The sequence below is a fragment of the Epinephelus moara genome, chromosome 3 (assembly GCF_006386435.1).
Source record: "Epinephelus moara isolate mb chromosome 3, YSFRI_EMoa_1.0, whole genome shotgun sequence".
Lineage (NCBI taxonomy): Eukaryota > Metazoa > Chordata > Actinopteri > Perciformes > Serranidae > Epinephelus > Epinephelus moara.
Window position 1 is genome coordinate 8894573 of NC_065508.1, and position 16340 is coordinate 8910912.

Sequence of the window (16340 nt, forward strand, 5' to 3'; positions counted from 1 at the left end):
CTGGAGCCTATCCCAGCTGACATTGGGCGAGAGACAGGGTACACCCTGGACAGGTCGCCAGACTATCACAGGGCTGACACATAGAGACAGACAACCACTCACATTCACACCTACAGACAATTTAGAGTCGCCAATTAACCTGCATGTCTTTGGACTGTGGGAGGAAGCTGGAGTACCCGGAGAAAACCCACACTGACATGGGGAGAACATGCAAACTCCGCACAGAAGGGCTCCCTCCTGGGATTGAACCTGGAACCCTCTTGCTGTGAGGAATTAGAAATGCATAACAAACAAAAGTTTGCGTCTCAGGAGGATATACTACAACAGAATAGAACTGAATATCTCCATTGTCATTGTACATGTAGAAAGAAACTGAATGCAACTGCTGAGTGCAAGATAAGAAAAAAATAGCTTATAAAAACAATGACAAACTATAAAGTAAAAGTAAAACAGTAAAAATATGACACTTAAAAAACACTGAAAAAAACATACATTGCACCTATTGCACACTCAAACATACTGTCACAGTCAAGTCTTAGTGCTTTCACTAAGTGCAGTCATTGCTTTTGGATAAAAGCTGTTTTTGAACCTGTTTCTGTTTGTCCTTATTTTAACTGTCCTGCATCTCCTGTCTGAGGGCAGCAGGTCAGACAGATGGTGTCCTAGATGGGATGGGTACTTCACAATATTTTGGGCTTTTTTGAGTCCCAAAACACCCTGACGGACCCATCCCAGTGAATTCCTGACATTCAGTTACGTGTTTGATGTTGGTGTGCAAACTCTTTGTAGTATCCAAATGTTGGGAGATATGGTCGATGAAAGGAAACAAGTCTGACTAGAGGTGATCTAAGAGTCTTGTGAAAGCTTCCTTAAAAGCTTAAGGGAAAGATGAGTATTGTCTGCACTGTCCTTGTTCAGGTGTCGTTACGTGTGCCAATGAACGGTTTGTAAAACACTTCATTAACAGCAACTTTATTGCGAGCCCTCCTCAGCGCCTGGCTTGTATATAAGGTTCAAGTCACACATAAAGGACTACGTATTCTTTGAGTGAGCGGGCATCCCACTACACAATGTACTTTTGACCTCGTCCCACATTTTGATTGTCACGTTTGATTGGTTGCCTACTCAGTCAAAACGTTGTCAGAGGCAAATTTCTGCCTGGAACCAGGGAGCACACGAGTAGAAAGAGAGGGAGAGAGGAAAAGAGAGCACAGCCATTTTCCTGAAGGCTCTCTCTCCCCCGCAGAGATTTCAGATCTGTGGTTTGGCTGCGATCCAATGGCTGAGCAGTAGATTTTACTCACTGGCTCGAGATTGGTCAGATTAGCCGAAGCCTGTCATTCAAGGGCTGTCAATCAAGTGCTAAAGTTGGAACCGACCGAGCAAACAATAAATTGTCAGAAAAATCAATAATAATTATAAACAATGACTTTGCACCTTATGCAGAAAAAAATGTTTGACCTTAAGGGACAAACAAAGCTGAGCTCAAAAAAGCCTATTAATTTATTTTTAGCCATGCCTGGAGCAATTTATTTTCTAATCTGCAGCTTCTTACAGGCAGTAGAGCACTAAATGTCTATCAGACTGATTACCCTGATAGACATTAAATCAAAATTCTATAAGCTTTACCTTGCTGTGCCAGAAACCTATTAACCAAGTGGACATTATCTGCCCCACATTCTCCAGAAAAATGCACATTTGAGCTGTTTGCCTGTGTGTAGTCATCTCAAACTTCTCCTTGCCTGAGGCAGCAGTGATAGCCTTCCCACCTTGAAATAGTCTCGCCTCACCTTGTCATTCATCACCTTAAATCTCTAATTTAGTTTCCCCAAATTTGCTTTCTCACATCATCTTTCTCTATATCTTGACTTTTTTTCCATCACCCTGTGTGGGTGTGTGTGTGTGTATGTGAAAGTGAGTCTGCAAACAGCGGCAAAAACCTTGTTAGAAGATATATATCATATAAATCAAGTGTCAGTGCTTGTGCACACTGAGCTAAATTGAGTGGAAGGGACTCTCAAGAATTGAGTTACACCACTATTAATCCAGTTAGAACTTTCCAGATCAGTGACTTTGTTCATTAACAGCCTTCAAAGCCTCAAGTCTATTAGTTACAACATGTCAAATGGAGTCATTTAAAACCAGCTCTGGAGTCATGTTCTAATGAATCAACTTACTAGTGTTCTAAATTATTCCTAAGTAGGCCCAACACTAAACAGACACAAAGGGGAACCGTTCTTCCTGGAGGTGGGAAATGCCTACCTGTCCACCACACACACATGCATAGACTTTTACATACATGCATGCAGATTATTGTAAACAAATACGCACATACAACCCCAGTGTGAGCAAGCAGCAAAGCAAGCCAACACTTAACCATAGTCAGATTCATGCACCGTTCCAAATTTTAACATCGTGTGCTTTTCTTTTTTTTCATTTTCTCTTGTGGTATCAAGACGTTGGAGGAGTTGGAAGACTTGTTTCCATGACAACAGAGCTTGTCAAACACAGTAAAGTATATATGATTCCAAGCATCGGGGTGCTTTTGTGAGGACTTGTGTAATACCCAGTGGTGCTGCCTTCCTCCTCCCCCACAAAATTAACTGAATTACTGGCAAACAAAAAATACCTGAAAGACTGACACCGCTCTGTTGCCGCCCGTCTCTCCACTCACCTTTCCTTACCTGCCTTTGTCCCTTCCCTCTGTTCTCATCTTTAAATATGCTTATAGGTCTTATTCCCCGCCCACGTGTGTACTTAGGTTATCTTGTAGTTTCCCATAACACCTTTCGTAGCTCTCAGTACATCAGCGATGGATGTGAGGTGCCGTGCTTTTGTGCTCCAGCACCTGCTGAGGCCATAAGCACACATGATTGCTGGCAAAATCACTTTGCACTGGCTGTTCTCCAGTGGAGAATGTTCTGGCACCCAGCTCATAAGCAGTGACACCTTGGCGTTAGAGTTACACTCCACTGCAAATCTCGAGACACTGTTCTCATACCCAAAATCATTTAGACTGTGACACCAAGCTGGTTGCTCCCACTCAAATTTCAGCTTTGCATGATGCACCGTATGGGTTTATTCTACAAGTTACATTTGCGTGCAACAAATCTGCTGCAGTAATTTAGGTAAACTGGCAGCATTTAGTTCCAATGCAAGAGGTTTTTATAGCTTAGTGAAATGCATTATATGTATTATGAACAGATTCTGTAGAATTATCGAAAGTGTTCTGGTTTCTGTTTGTAGTCCAAGTAGTATTGGCCAACCCCACTGGAGCAGCAGGTAAGCAGTCTGTGTGGAGAGGCGAAACACATTGTCCAAAATGTAAATCTGGAACCCATAAACGAATGTCTGACCCCCCCTTTTTTTAAAGTATCTGCATACAGAAGAGAAAGTCTTGGCTTGGATATCTGCTGGCTACACTGGATCAGCCTGAAATATTGGCCCTCATTCCAGAGGCTTTTTTGTTGTCAGACGATAGCTGACGGGCTCCAACACTGAGTGAAATGTTGCAGGGAGATCATACAGTGCCTCATCATATTCTTTAATTAACTTCTTTCATTCTTTATTCACTGTTTACTCTTTATAACCAACACCTTCCTTAATCTTAACTAAGTGTTTATAGTTGCCTCAACATAACTATTACTGCCATAATCATGCTTAATTTGGCCTGAGCAAATTTCTGCATGAGACTGTCATCAGTCCAGCACCTTATTTATTTCTTGCACCATGTGTGCTTTGTTTTGTTTTTATTCCTTGATAGAAAATGTGATCAGTGGACATTTGCAGCTGAGTTTAATATTAATATTTTGTGACATGGTTCCTAAAAATTCAGCATACTTTACCCAAAAATGTTATTTAGCTAACACAAATTAGCTGCATCTGAACATAATTCTGGGTTGAGATGGATGGGTATGAAAATCTGGTATGAATACGTGACTAAGCATCATTTTAATATTTTCATATCTCCTGCTGCCATGCATTCCCACAACAATATATCAACAAACCATTCAATGCCCTACTTAGCAGAGGGTGCAGTGCAGAGCACGGTCATGTGTGAATTTTGTGGCATCACGTAACTGTTTAAATACTGCAGCATATGGCTGTTATACTTCACATCTCAGTTGTGCTCATGCAAAGTGCAATTATACCATGTGGGACGATGAGGCAGGTGTTACTCTGGATTATACATGTATGTCCTTCTAATCTAATTAGACAAAACATCTATCTGGGGCACTGATAAGAGAACATGCTATGAAAATCACAGAAACACGTTTTGACAATAAATTACATCAGAATAAATAATTCTGACCCACTTATTTGTTATTCCCTTTAAAGCCATAATAAATACCAGAAATGTATGCTCACGTACGCCGTGTGCCTTCTATGCCAATTCAGTAAATCCATCAGAGGTGTCCTGTTCAGTTATGGCTAATGACCAATCATTTATTTGGCTCTGACTAATGAGAACATAATAATCATCCTTTATGCTTCATGTCACAGCACCAAGTCAGCAATGCCAAAAGCATGTGAAAAGAGAGTGGGAGGATGAGGAGTCTGTGATTCATCACTTAACACTTCATCATAACCGAGGAGGAAGAAGGAGAAGAATTCATAATTCTGAAGGGAAACAGTAACATTTCAGGACACATGTAATAACTCAGTACCAGCTGCTTTTGCAGCATGTGGGTGGGGGACACGATAACAGGGACACTATAAAAAATAAGGTAATCCAGTGTAAACACTAACTTTGTCTTTAGACTGTGTAAGAAAGGAATTGCTTGAACTCAACAGTCATATTTTGAAGCTGTGGGTGGAACAAATACCAGGTCGCAGCCATTTTTTTATTCACCATTCACCAACCCTTTCTTTGACAAATGTCATCAAGAAGCTTGTGAACTTTATGTGACTAATTTTGGGTAACTGCCTTTGTAGAGCTGTAAATCACAAAGTCAGCCATGAAATAACTCACATTAAAGGGACACTTAACCCCAAAATCAAAAGTACATATTGTTCATCTTACCTGTAGTGCTATTTATCAGTCTAGATTGTTCTGGTGTGAGTTGCCGAGTGCTGGAGATATTGGCCGTAGAGATGTCTGCCTTCTCTCAAATATAATGGAACTAGATGGCACTCGGCCTGTGGTGCAAAAAGTGCCAAAAAATGCATTTGAAAGACACAACGGTAATGTCTCTTTCCAGAAATCAAGACCTGGTTACTCAAGATAATCCAGAAACCTTGTTGTGAGCTATTTCATGTAGGAACTATTTTCTTTCTACAGAGCTACACCTGCTAACCATATGACTGTGCAGAAGGGAAAGTGCGTCTGCTGCTAGCACACCTAGCACCACAAAGCTAGCAGATGTTACAGCTCAGCCAAGGCGGGCACCATCAATGTTTATATCTCATGTTGTCACAAGGTCTGTGGATTATCTTGACTAACCCGGTCATGATTTCTGCAGTGACATTTCTGTTGAGTTTTTCGAATGCATTTTTTTTTTTTTTTCGCTTTGAGCACCACAAGCTGAGTGCGATCAAGTTCCCTTATATTTGAGAGAAGACAGACATCCATACGGTCGATATCTGAAACACTTGTCAACTCACACCAAAAAAATCTAGACTTACATAGATAAGAGTAAAGATGTGTTTTTGATTTTGAGGTGAACTGTCCCTTTAAGTTAAGGACCAATAAATGACATTTATCTGCTTTACCAGATGTCTTTTATTTCTGTTTCTGCGTGTTGAAGAACATGAAGTAACTACAGCCAAACAAAGGGGCTGGAGATTTGCTACGTGAATTTATGGTGCATTAGACACTATAACTGTAAACATCTTAACAATACACACCAAACACAACAAATACACTGGCAAAGTGGTAGGAAATAGATCCACATCAGTAACACCAGTGCTGACTGAAAGATGCCTGGCTGTATAGTTGCACAAGGAGACAAAGTACTATTTGTTCAGCATTAAGGAACAATTTCCAAACAAGGGTTTTGAAGTTTGAAATAAAGCATAGACAGGATTTTAAGATACTTTAAGTGGATGGCATTGTCTGTGGATCTTTTAAACATGGAGGTGTGTATGTGGTGGAATCATGTTCATGTTTGTTTTTTACATAAACATCTCTCTCCACATGTGTGGGAGGGTTCTCTCTGCATATTTCATAATTTCCGTACAAGCCAGCTGCTCCTCAGCCCCCTTCATGGTAACCCAGGCTGAATTGGTGGATTGTTTGCTGCTTGGGCTGATGTTATTTGGTGTGTAAACATCTGCAGTAGCCTATTCTATGATGAGCACCGCTTCGTTAGACATGCTCTGACCCAGTTCCTCTCCCTCCCTCGTAGAGTGCCTCATCTCAGCTTTCAATAGCTGATGTTGTAGCTTAGCGATTTGGTTTGAAGGCTTGACATACGCTCCTAAATATGAGGCATTTTGCTTAAAAAAAACATGCGTCAAACTGTATTCATTTATGCTTTTTTCATTGCTCCATCGCCGCTTGTGCATTGGTGTGCGGGTCAAATTTAGACAGAAAGCCTATTTTGCCTGGTATTAGTCAGCAGCAGTATTTCCGAGGCCAAAATGCATCTTCCAGCTGCAGCTGTGGAAATCTCTACCTCTCGGAGTCTATTAAAAGCACAAGCTGCAAGGCTGTATCAGCTGCTCACATAGATTAATGCGAATGAACTGCTTGCTCATTTGATTTAAAAAAAAAAAAAAAAACGTGCCCTGCAAAGTCCCTATATGATGGTACCTGCTCCATTTTAGCAAATATAGTCCATATATAGAATTTACTGGCTCCTGCACACCGTTAGATTATATTAACAGCAAATTCATGCTGCAACACTTTGCTCTGGAAATGTCTTTTGTATGAAATAGGGTGGTTGTTTCTAGCTGCTTATTTTATAGTGTTTCATTCTCCCGATTTGACATACTGTAGAATATTTTACATATTTTATTTTCATACATTTTTAATGAGTAATCATAGAAACTGAAATGTCTGCCAATTGATCAGATTTTACATATCCATCTTGTCTGTGTATCTCTCTGCAGGAGTGACCACTGTCCTGACCATGACCACACTCAGTATCAGCGCCAGGAACTCTCTCCCTAAAGTGGCCTATGCCACAGCTATGGACTGGTTCATCGCCGTCTGTTATGCCTTTGTCTTCTCGGCCCTCATTGAGTTTGCCACAGTAAACTACTTCACCAAGAGGGGTTATGCCTGGGATGGAAAAAGTGTGGTGCCAGAGAAGGTATTTATTTTGATATTACTCACAGAGATTGTCCTCCCCCAAAAAGTCACCATAGGTCATTTGTACAAGAAGCTTATTACGAGCCATATTTACATTTAGTGTAGGAGACGACCTCTAGTGGCAGTAGTAATTATGTTAGGAGCAAAAGAGGATGTCAGATGATGTAGCATAAAGAGCGATAAATTCCATGAAAGGAGGCAGTCAGGTGAATGGACGGGTCAAAAAACAATGGACTTTGAACCAGAAGACAGCTGTTTGTGTCCGATGTGAAACCAAAAGTCAACATTGACACATTTTAACAAACATTAGTATGTAACAGAATGTGATGACACCAAACCATGATTTTCAATTCTCATACCAAAACCTAGCCCTAATTTAGGAAACGCTCCTGTGGGTTGTATTAGAGGGTAGGTACAAACTAAGTATGGGTTCATATGGGTTGGAGGACTTGTTGTACTTATACTCCTAAACGAAATAATAGGCAATCTTCAACAGAATATAGTTTGTTAAATGATGATTTGGCACATGACTGCATTCATTATCCCAGTTTCTTTAGTTACAATGGCTGCTGTTGTTTTTACCAATGCAAAAATTCAAAAAGTGCCTCCTGCCAAAATGACGGCATACCCATGCATCTAGGAAAGGTTATCAAAAATATAGTTGTCGAAATGATGTATAAGGTGATCCTTTTCAAAGAGTCATTCTTTTTTTTTTTTTTTTTTGGACCAGGGCAGTTAGCACTTAATCGTGAGCCAGGCCGGGCAGGAAACATTTAGTTGTTGTCGGCGGCTCATCTCATAGAAAATGCAATTTGAGTAACATGACATGAACATTAATAGTTTAGTGTTCGTCTTGTGCTTTCTGCTCCACTTGTCTCTATGCTGCAGTTAGCAGCACCAAGCTCTGTAATCTCCAATTGTTTTTGAAAAAAAAAGAAAAGCCCAATAATACCTCTTTGATTGCTGAGTTTAATGCGTCTATTTGGGAATACGCAGATGTGAGGAATTAACATTGCTATAATATTTTAACTGAATATTCACCAGGCTGCCGAATGAAGTGTTTACACCAGTAATTGTGCAAAATATATAAAATACATCTATTGAGAATCTGAACTTTATCCTTTTTCCCCCTTAAACAAAATCAGCAAAAGAAGAAGAAGGAGTCCCTCTTGAAGAAGAACAACACAACAGCCTACCCAGCTGCCACTGCTACAGCCTTCGCCCCCAATATTGCCAGGGACCCTGGATTGGCCACTATTGCCAAAAGCGCCCCACCACCCCCAACTGAGCCCAAGGAGGAGCCAAAGCCCAAGCCTCCAGAGGCCAAGAAGACCTTTAACAGTGTGAGCAAGATAGACAGGATTGCCAGAATAGCCTTCCCTCTGCTCTTTGGAACCTTTAACTTGGTCTACTGGGCGACCTACTTGAATAAGAAGCCCAAATTGCAGGGGATGACCCCACACTAATCAATGTTTCATTCCTTTCAAATTATACCTGTATTTTTTTTTTGTTTTTTTTCATTTTCTTTCTTATTCCTCCTAAAACAGGTGTTTATTTTCAGACAAACATGGTGTCCATGCTGGTTTGAATCCCCAGTTGTTGCATTGCTTCTATGTTTACCTAAAGTTTGAAGATTTTGAAAAAACAAAATAGAGAAAAAAAAAAAAAGAAAGAAAGACAACGATACAGACTTTGGAAAGGGTGTTGTTCAGGTCACGGGTGATGCTACTAAGAAAATGCTACTATAAATATATAGCCAAGAGAATGCTATTCTACAACTGCACATAGCCCAAACTTGTTAAGGGGCTTTTGTTTCTATGTTTGTTTTCTTATTTTTCAATGTTTTCTATTTTATTTCAACATGGAATCACAGACATGGTAAAAGGCACTTGTGTATATGCATGGGCAGGGCATCTTATTATTTATGTTTATTTATTCAAAAGACAGATCAACATCGACTGATAGCTTAGTTTATTTGATATCAGCAGCAAAAAATGCTACGCTCATTCTCTGTCAAAATATCTTCAATTCTCTGTAGATGTTTTATGAGATTAATTATGTCATTCTTCAAAATATGTTAGGGTTTCTGCAATAGCAATAAAACATGTCTCAGTGGACACACCATTTATTTAGGGATAAAAACAATACAAAAATCCAGTCATCTTTGTGCTCAGCATCGAAAATATTAATTTCCTTCCACAGCCTTGTAAATATTATCAAGTGTTAGAGATGTCAATATTATGTTTAAGCTTTGCAAAGTGTAACTAAAGGGTATGTTTATTGAATACATGGAAAAGTACTTTTTTTATTTAATTTATTTTTGTTTCTACAAAAAAAGAGTATATACTGGTCTAATTCACGCTTAAGTGACTGTTTCTCGCCAAGTTCGCGTTCCATTCAAAGCTGCTTTCACACTGAATTAAAATATTATTCAACTGTGTGTTTGTGTACACACTGACGGCAACAACAGCAACTACAACATCAACGGTGTAATCTGAGATTGGCTAGTTATGAGTAAGAATGTAAAAATCATCTCGAATCCTGGAGTGCATTTGACATTTAGAATTAAAAATATCATTATTTACTTTTTTTTGGTTTGATTTATTTATGGTGGGGCCTCATTTGCCAAAACGCCATTTATAGCAAAGTACAGTTGGCATCACGTAAAGATGGGCAGGGCACATTGAGAAGGAGGAGAAGTGCCTTTTTCATTTCCAGAGTTGAAGCTGTGATGGCTACTACTTTGTTGATTGATGGCGCATCTGTATTTTCCATCCCACTGTGTCCCCTGACCCTGTTTGCCATCGTCCCCATCTCCTTTCAGTTCAAAATTGAGACATAACACTCAGAAAGTACCAGCTACACTGCCTTCAGTATCACATGCCCGTTTGGACTCATTTGTTGCTGCTTGTTGGTGAGCAACAGCGAGAGACAGGGACAGAGACAGAAAGAGACAAAGAGAGAAAGGAGACGTTGAGTTGAAGTGGCACTGTAATCTTGCTTTAGCCGGCGCTGTGTTTCGCACAGAGGACTTGTCTTGTAGTTCCACGATAGTGACGAAGATGAATATATTTTTGTAGCATGATGTCAATCCCTCTTCCGAGAAAAACCAACAGAAACTAACGCAAATGTGAAAAAGAATTCTTTTGTTTTTGTCTTGAACATTGCTTGCTCTTTTATTTCCTTTCAACTTCTACAAAAACACACATTTTACGGACATGCTTCTTCTCTGATGTGGCACGTTGAGGTATCTGAGCAGTCCATTTTAAATTTTGTTAATGTAGCAATATTAATTAGCAAGGGCTTTTCTTAGGACCTGAACCTGACACTCAGTCTGGGGGTGATATCCATTGTAGCTTTACACTGACCCCTCTCTACTTGTAGTTTTATCGATATACATGGAAGTCTAGGAATTATTTGGATTTGGTCAAAGATAACAGGCATTGCGTTATGTGTCCATCTTAGGTTCTGAAGCCTTTGGCTTCCACTCAGACCTTGTTTCATGAAATCTCCACATTTCTTGTCAGGGAGTGGGGGTGATTTGTTTTGCATTACGGGTTCTGGGTGTGCTTTTTTCATGATGTTTTACAGGGCACTGAACAGGCTAAAAGGCACGTAAGAACCCTGCAGAATTCTCTGTGTGTTTGTGTGCTGGGGTGAAGAGATCACGCTATCGCCAGAGGGAAACGAAAAAGAGATCGGTGGTTGTTGCTATTGTTATTATTTGCATTATCATTATGACCAATACTGAACCTATCCCCTAATGGTAGACGTCTTTGCAGGCATATGCAAGCAGTCTACTGTTAACAGCCACTTAACCTACAAGCAGAGGGTCAAGGAACTGCAAAGTTCAGGGTGAAGAGTTGTATAAAGATATTTGAAATTTAAACTATTGTATGTATGTTTATTATCATGAAGAAAAAAAATATATATACATATGTAAAATACATAATGCATACAGTATTTGATTCTATTAATGAAGATATTAGCTAAGATGATGATGAATATTGTTTGTATTATCAACCTATTGTTATGCATTTTGCACATTTAGAAGAACAATAACATTACATTTATGTAGTCAGCTTCGTGCTATGCAAGGACAGCTTTGAACCACATCATTGACCTTCTCTCCCTGACCATTGTGTTTCAGATTTACAAGCTATTATATAAAAAAAAGAAATAAAAAAAAGCTTAGCTTTTATATCAGCTGCGCACCCACTAGCTTTTTTTCTTTCAACCATGGCTATACAGGGTGACATCAAAGAAAACAGTGGATTATCTCTTTTGTTTGCGCTTTGGATTTGTCGGTGGTTGAAGGGAAAATGGCTTTCATTGTTGATTGCACTTTTTCTCCAGAGACATGCAATAAAGTGATTGAACTGGAAAACCAGGAGCAAAACTGTAACAAGATCACCTTGTTAATAATATTTATGCTCATTTTTGAGCTTGTTTGTCATTACAAAAATGGAGGCAGGCAAAAATGTTACTTCGCTAAATGGATCATTTTGTTTATCCTTTGCTTGCCAAAGCTCAGTGATATTACAGGGAGCACCACAGAGTTTTGCCTTTGAGTAAAAGTGAGTTTTGTAAACTTTTCTGTTGGGAATATCTTCGCAAAGCCCCTATCCTGTACTGTAAGCAGGATCAAACAAATGCTAAAGACCACTTACAGATATTTTTGAGCCAGGTCTGGTTTTGCTACATTTAATGCTCCAGAGAGAGAATGTGAAATATGAGGCACAGTGCAATCATGAGCTTCCAACTTTTACCTTCACAGTCATATGCAGAGCATACATGTAAATATCACATTTGTAGGCACATCAGTCATTTATTTCATTCTGTTTGATGCAAGGTCCATTGCAGTTCTCAGCAGCACTTGCTTTTCAACATTGAGTCTTTGGTTATTCCTAGATACCTACTGGAGTTTTTTCTTGTATTTTTATCAAGCAAAATATGTTCTGATTTTCACTGAAATGTAAAAAAAAAACTAATTTTCTAAAGCACAAAAGTTGATTAGGGTAAGAGAAGATAGAGTGAGACTGTATACATATGGACATTGACAAACACAAACTTTCAAAACGCACACAGACACACATAACCACATACAGTACACCAGAATGTGTTGGTAGTTCAATGATACTGTCAAAGGGTTCTGATGGATGTAGATGAAATGGTGAACCTTCTGTAAATGTTTTCTTTTGTTTCTTTTGGTTATGATATGGCCCTGTAGAATCTGATTCTCTGCATTAGTCTTTAAATAAAAAGAAAACAAATGAAAGTTGTGACTACACCTCTGTCCTTGTGCTGTGGATTACCAGGCGGAGACTGTGACACAGAGATCTCTGTCCACGCATTAAGTACAAGTCTTTGTGCACTGTTTACATCAGAGGAAGTTAAAGTGAGAATCATATGATGTTTTTAAAGATGCATCAATTTCAGAATGTGTGTCACCTCACACCGAAATGTGTTGACATTTCAGTTAAAGTGTTGCTGGAAGTGTTTGACTGGATAGCTGAAAGAATACAAAAATGAGGAGGTAAATAAGCAGGCTTTGTTAACAGCAACATACGGTATTTGTTTATGGCAATAGCTGTATTTACACAAAACAGCGGTCCAATTTGGGATAGGAGGAACGCTGAAAGAATCAGGGGTCCCAGAATCCTGACACACACCAGGGAAGGGTTTATATTTGAGGCTAAAAACAGCAGCAGCTCTGACATTATATTTCACTATAACTGATAACTGTCGGAATAATGTCAACTGGCCCATTCCAAATGTCCACTCCATTTGTAAGGATGTTTTAAAAGCGCCAATTCAGGTTGGGTGTTTTTGTTCTTTTTCGGTGCCTTTGGTCTCTGAAATATCTCATCCACTGTTAGATGGATTGCCATGAAAGTTTGGACCGACATTTGGCGCCAAGAGGATGAATCCCTCTGGCTTTGGTCACCCCCTGACTTTTCCTCTACCACCATCAGCAGGTCAAGATTTTCACTTGTCCTGTAAGATATCTAAACATCTATAAGGGGTTATCTCCAGGTCTGACAAGTGAAGTCGATGTGGAAGTGCCGTAAACCTGTATTACTTCTATTGGCCAGCAGGGGGCAAAAATAAGTCTGTATACAAGTCAATGAGAAAATGACCTACTTCTCATTTGATTTATTCCCTCAGCAAACATTTTCCTAACGAGTCTATGGTCTCAATCTCTATTTTCAACACTTCTTCAATTCAGCATGATGTTCATTTAGTAAATCATGATCCCATTTAGAGTAAAATAGATGACAAAGGAGGGTATGATTTAGGGTGTGGCTACTTTATAATTGACAAGGCACTACCACAGTGGTGCCTTTGGGTTCTCCTCCACTGCTCCACCCTCTCATCCAAATATGGTCACTTCTGGCTCTCAGAAAACAAGATGGCGACACCATAATGCCAAACTTGAGGCTTCAAATTGGTAGTCCAAAAAACCAATGGGTGACGTCACACAGCTGTGTCCCCCTCTGCTCTTCTCTGCTGTATTTTGTGTATAATTACCATTTAGCAAATGCCTGCATGTTAACAAGCTACATTAAGATGGTGAACATGGAAAATATGATACCTGGTTGACATCAGCATGTCAGCACTGTCACTGTGAGCATGCTAACATGCTGACATTAGCATTCAGAGCCATTGGGCAAAAGTACAGCTTTCCCTTGATCTGAGTAGGTGTTTTTCCTCCTTGACTTTAAAGTGGTTGAAACAGGTTTAAATAGATTCATTTGCAATCCAACAGTGTTGCAAGGCCTTTTTTCCTTTGATATTTTAACAATGAATTTGGATGTTGGTCTATTATTTGCGGTCTCTTTCAAGAACTGCTGGTGCAGTTTTACCGTTGCATTGTTTCCTTTGCCCCCCTCAAATATAGCCAAATAGTTCTTTCCAATACAGAGCATTCATAAAAGCAGAACATATAACATGTTAGATTATTATTATTATTATTATTATTATTATTGACAGTATAGTATCAGTAGTAATCGTCATCAGTGTGAGTTTCAGTGACTGGCTGATGCCTCTCTTCAAGCGTCCAAAAAAGGAGGTCCAACCATTTCTCCATTAACATCTGCATTTCGTTTCTCATTGCCTTTCTCCTCACTCTTCTCTTGACGCCTCTGCTCTCAAGCCTCCACCTCATCCCCATCTACTCCCACCCTGCCATGAGATTTCAGGTGCAGGGGAACGTGTGCTTCTTCCTTAAAAGCATGTGAGCTGCCAAGCCCTGAGACTGTTATGTAATAAAGCTGCTTCTCGCTGGCAGAAGAGCACAGAGAAGAGGCTTTTTCTCTTTCTCTCTGCCTGGTTCTCCTCCTCCTCCCTCTCTTTATGTCTGTCACATTTTCCCTCATAGGCACAGATTTTTTTGGGGGGGGGGGCATGGGGACATGGGGACATGTCCCACTCAGTCTTAGGCACAGGATGAATTGTATTCCAATTGTTTCTGCCTTAAATGCATATACTGTGTTTTTCATCTGTGTTTTTAGACACGCATTTGAATTTAACAAAAGCATTGTGTGGACGTCTATTGTCACACGTAAAAACCCTGCTTTCCCTTTAAAGAAAAGACAGTCCTTCTCCTCGTCTCCTAGTTTCCCTGGGAACTCCATTTAGAGGCGCACTGAACAGTCTGTCCATGAATCGTGTTTTTTGCAGAAATGAATGGAAATTCAACCAATCCCTGCATCTTACACAAGAGCTTGCAGCTCTGTCAAGACACAGTAATAGCTGCACAAAAAAAGGCAAATCAGAGAAATGCTTACCAGTGATCACCCTCCTTAACACAACATAATCCAACTCAGAACCACTGTGCTTTGGCTCTCAGTGGCTATTGGGATCTATTGTGACTGTTGTGAATCAAAGCTGAATAAAGCTGATGCAAAGGAACAAGCTACACATTTTTTTTTCAGAACAACCTTTCAGTGAGTGATTGAAATGTTTTTTTGTTGGGGTTCTTATTGCGAATTGGCCAACAATTCGTTTCTTCATTTCGTTAATGAAGAGAGGGGAAAAGGTGTTGCATTTAGCTTATTACGGCACTCTGAGTAATATGTAAGATTTATCATGTAAACCCTTATTTCTCATGGAAGCTCGCATTCTCCACGGGGATGATGGAGGCTCCAGATCAACCAAAAGGGAATTAGGAGTCACTCTGTCTTTCTCACACTCACCCAAAGTAGCTTCTGCCACGTCCGATTCTCCAGGTTTTAAATTCTTTAGCAGTAGGCACAACACGGACTCACATCTCCTGAGATTTCTATTAGTTCTCTCCCTGCTTGCTCATTTTTTTCTGTCCCTTTGCTTCAGTGTCTCTTCCATTGCCTGCTGTCTCACTTTCCCCAATTATCCTTTGGAAGACTCGACAGATTACTTGGCCAGGTATCAGGATCTGCGATTTGCTTTTCTCCCTCAATTGAAATGAATAAATGAATGCGTAAACAGCGAGGAAAACGCAATTGGAGCAAAAGATAATTACTTTACGTTCTGCACCCACTGAAAGTAAATGCTTCTGTTATAAAGGTTTTGTGCCCAAGGACAGCATTGTTTTTATTCTTAACAACGCTCTCCATCTGCACGTGGGCTGCAAACTGTTTATGTACAATAGAAGCTCCCTTCTCCCAAATATGTTTTTTGTTTTTTGCCTGCAGAGTGGCTGCTTTATAAAAACTGAAATCAGTCATTTATTTTCCTCAACAGGGCTTAAGGAGTAATTATTGGATTGGACTCTTCAAAGCTGCCATTACCATTGTGAATGCCATCCATTGTCAAAAGCTCCTCCTGCATATAAGCAAAGATAATTTATATGCCCAGTCCATAGCAGCAAATTGATGGGCAAGGCAGAAATGTGAGGTAGTATTATGTCCTGGGGCACCGCCAGGAATTTAGGGCCCCATGAAAAAATATCACATATGTATATGCTTATAGACTGTGGTATTTCTGCTTTTGTTTAAGTAAAAATCTGAGGACTTCTTCCAAGACTGATAATAACTTCATAACCAAAATTTCTGTTACAATCAACTGACATGTCATTGGACAGAATGCTGCTCACCTCCGTCCT

The 16340-nt window shown here is 39.8% G+C and overlaps 1 protein-coding gene across 8 annotated transcripts in view; it reads left to right on the forward strand.

Annotated features, from left to right (window-relative positions):
- The window catches only part of gabra1 (gamma-aminobutyric acid type A receptor subunit alpha1), a 35888-nt gene extending 23355 nt beyond the window's left edge, over window positions 1–12533 (forward strand). For all 8 annotated transcript variants that reach the window (XM_050041034.1, XM_050041035.1, XM_050041032.1 and 5 more), the window contains 2 exons: window positions 7054–7256; window positions 8401–12533. In XM_050041034.1, the coding sequence (XP_049896991.1) occupies window positions 7054–7256; window positions 8401–8721 (524 nt within the window). In that variant the 3' untranslated portion in view covers window positions 8722–12533. The remainder of the gene's footprint in view (window positions 1–7053; window positions 7257–8400) is intronic.
- Window positions 12534–16340: the final 3807 nt, after the last annotated feature.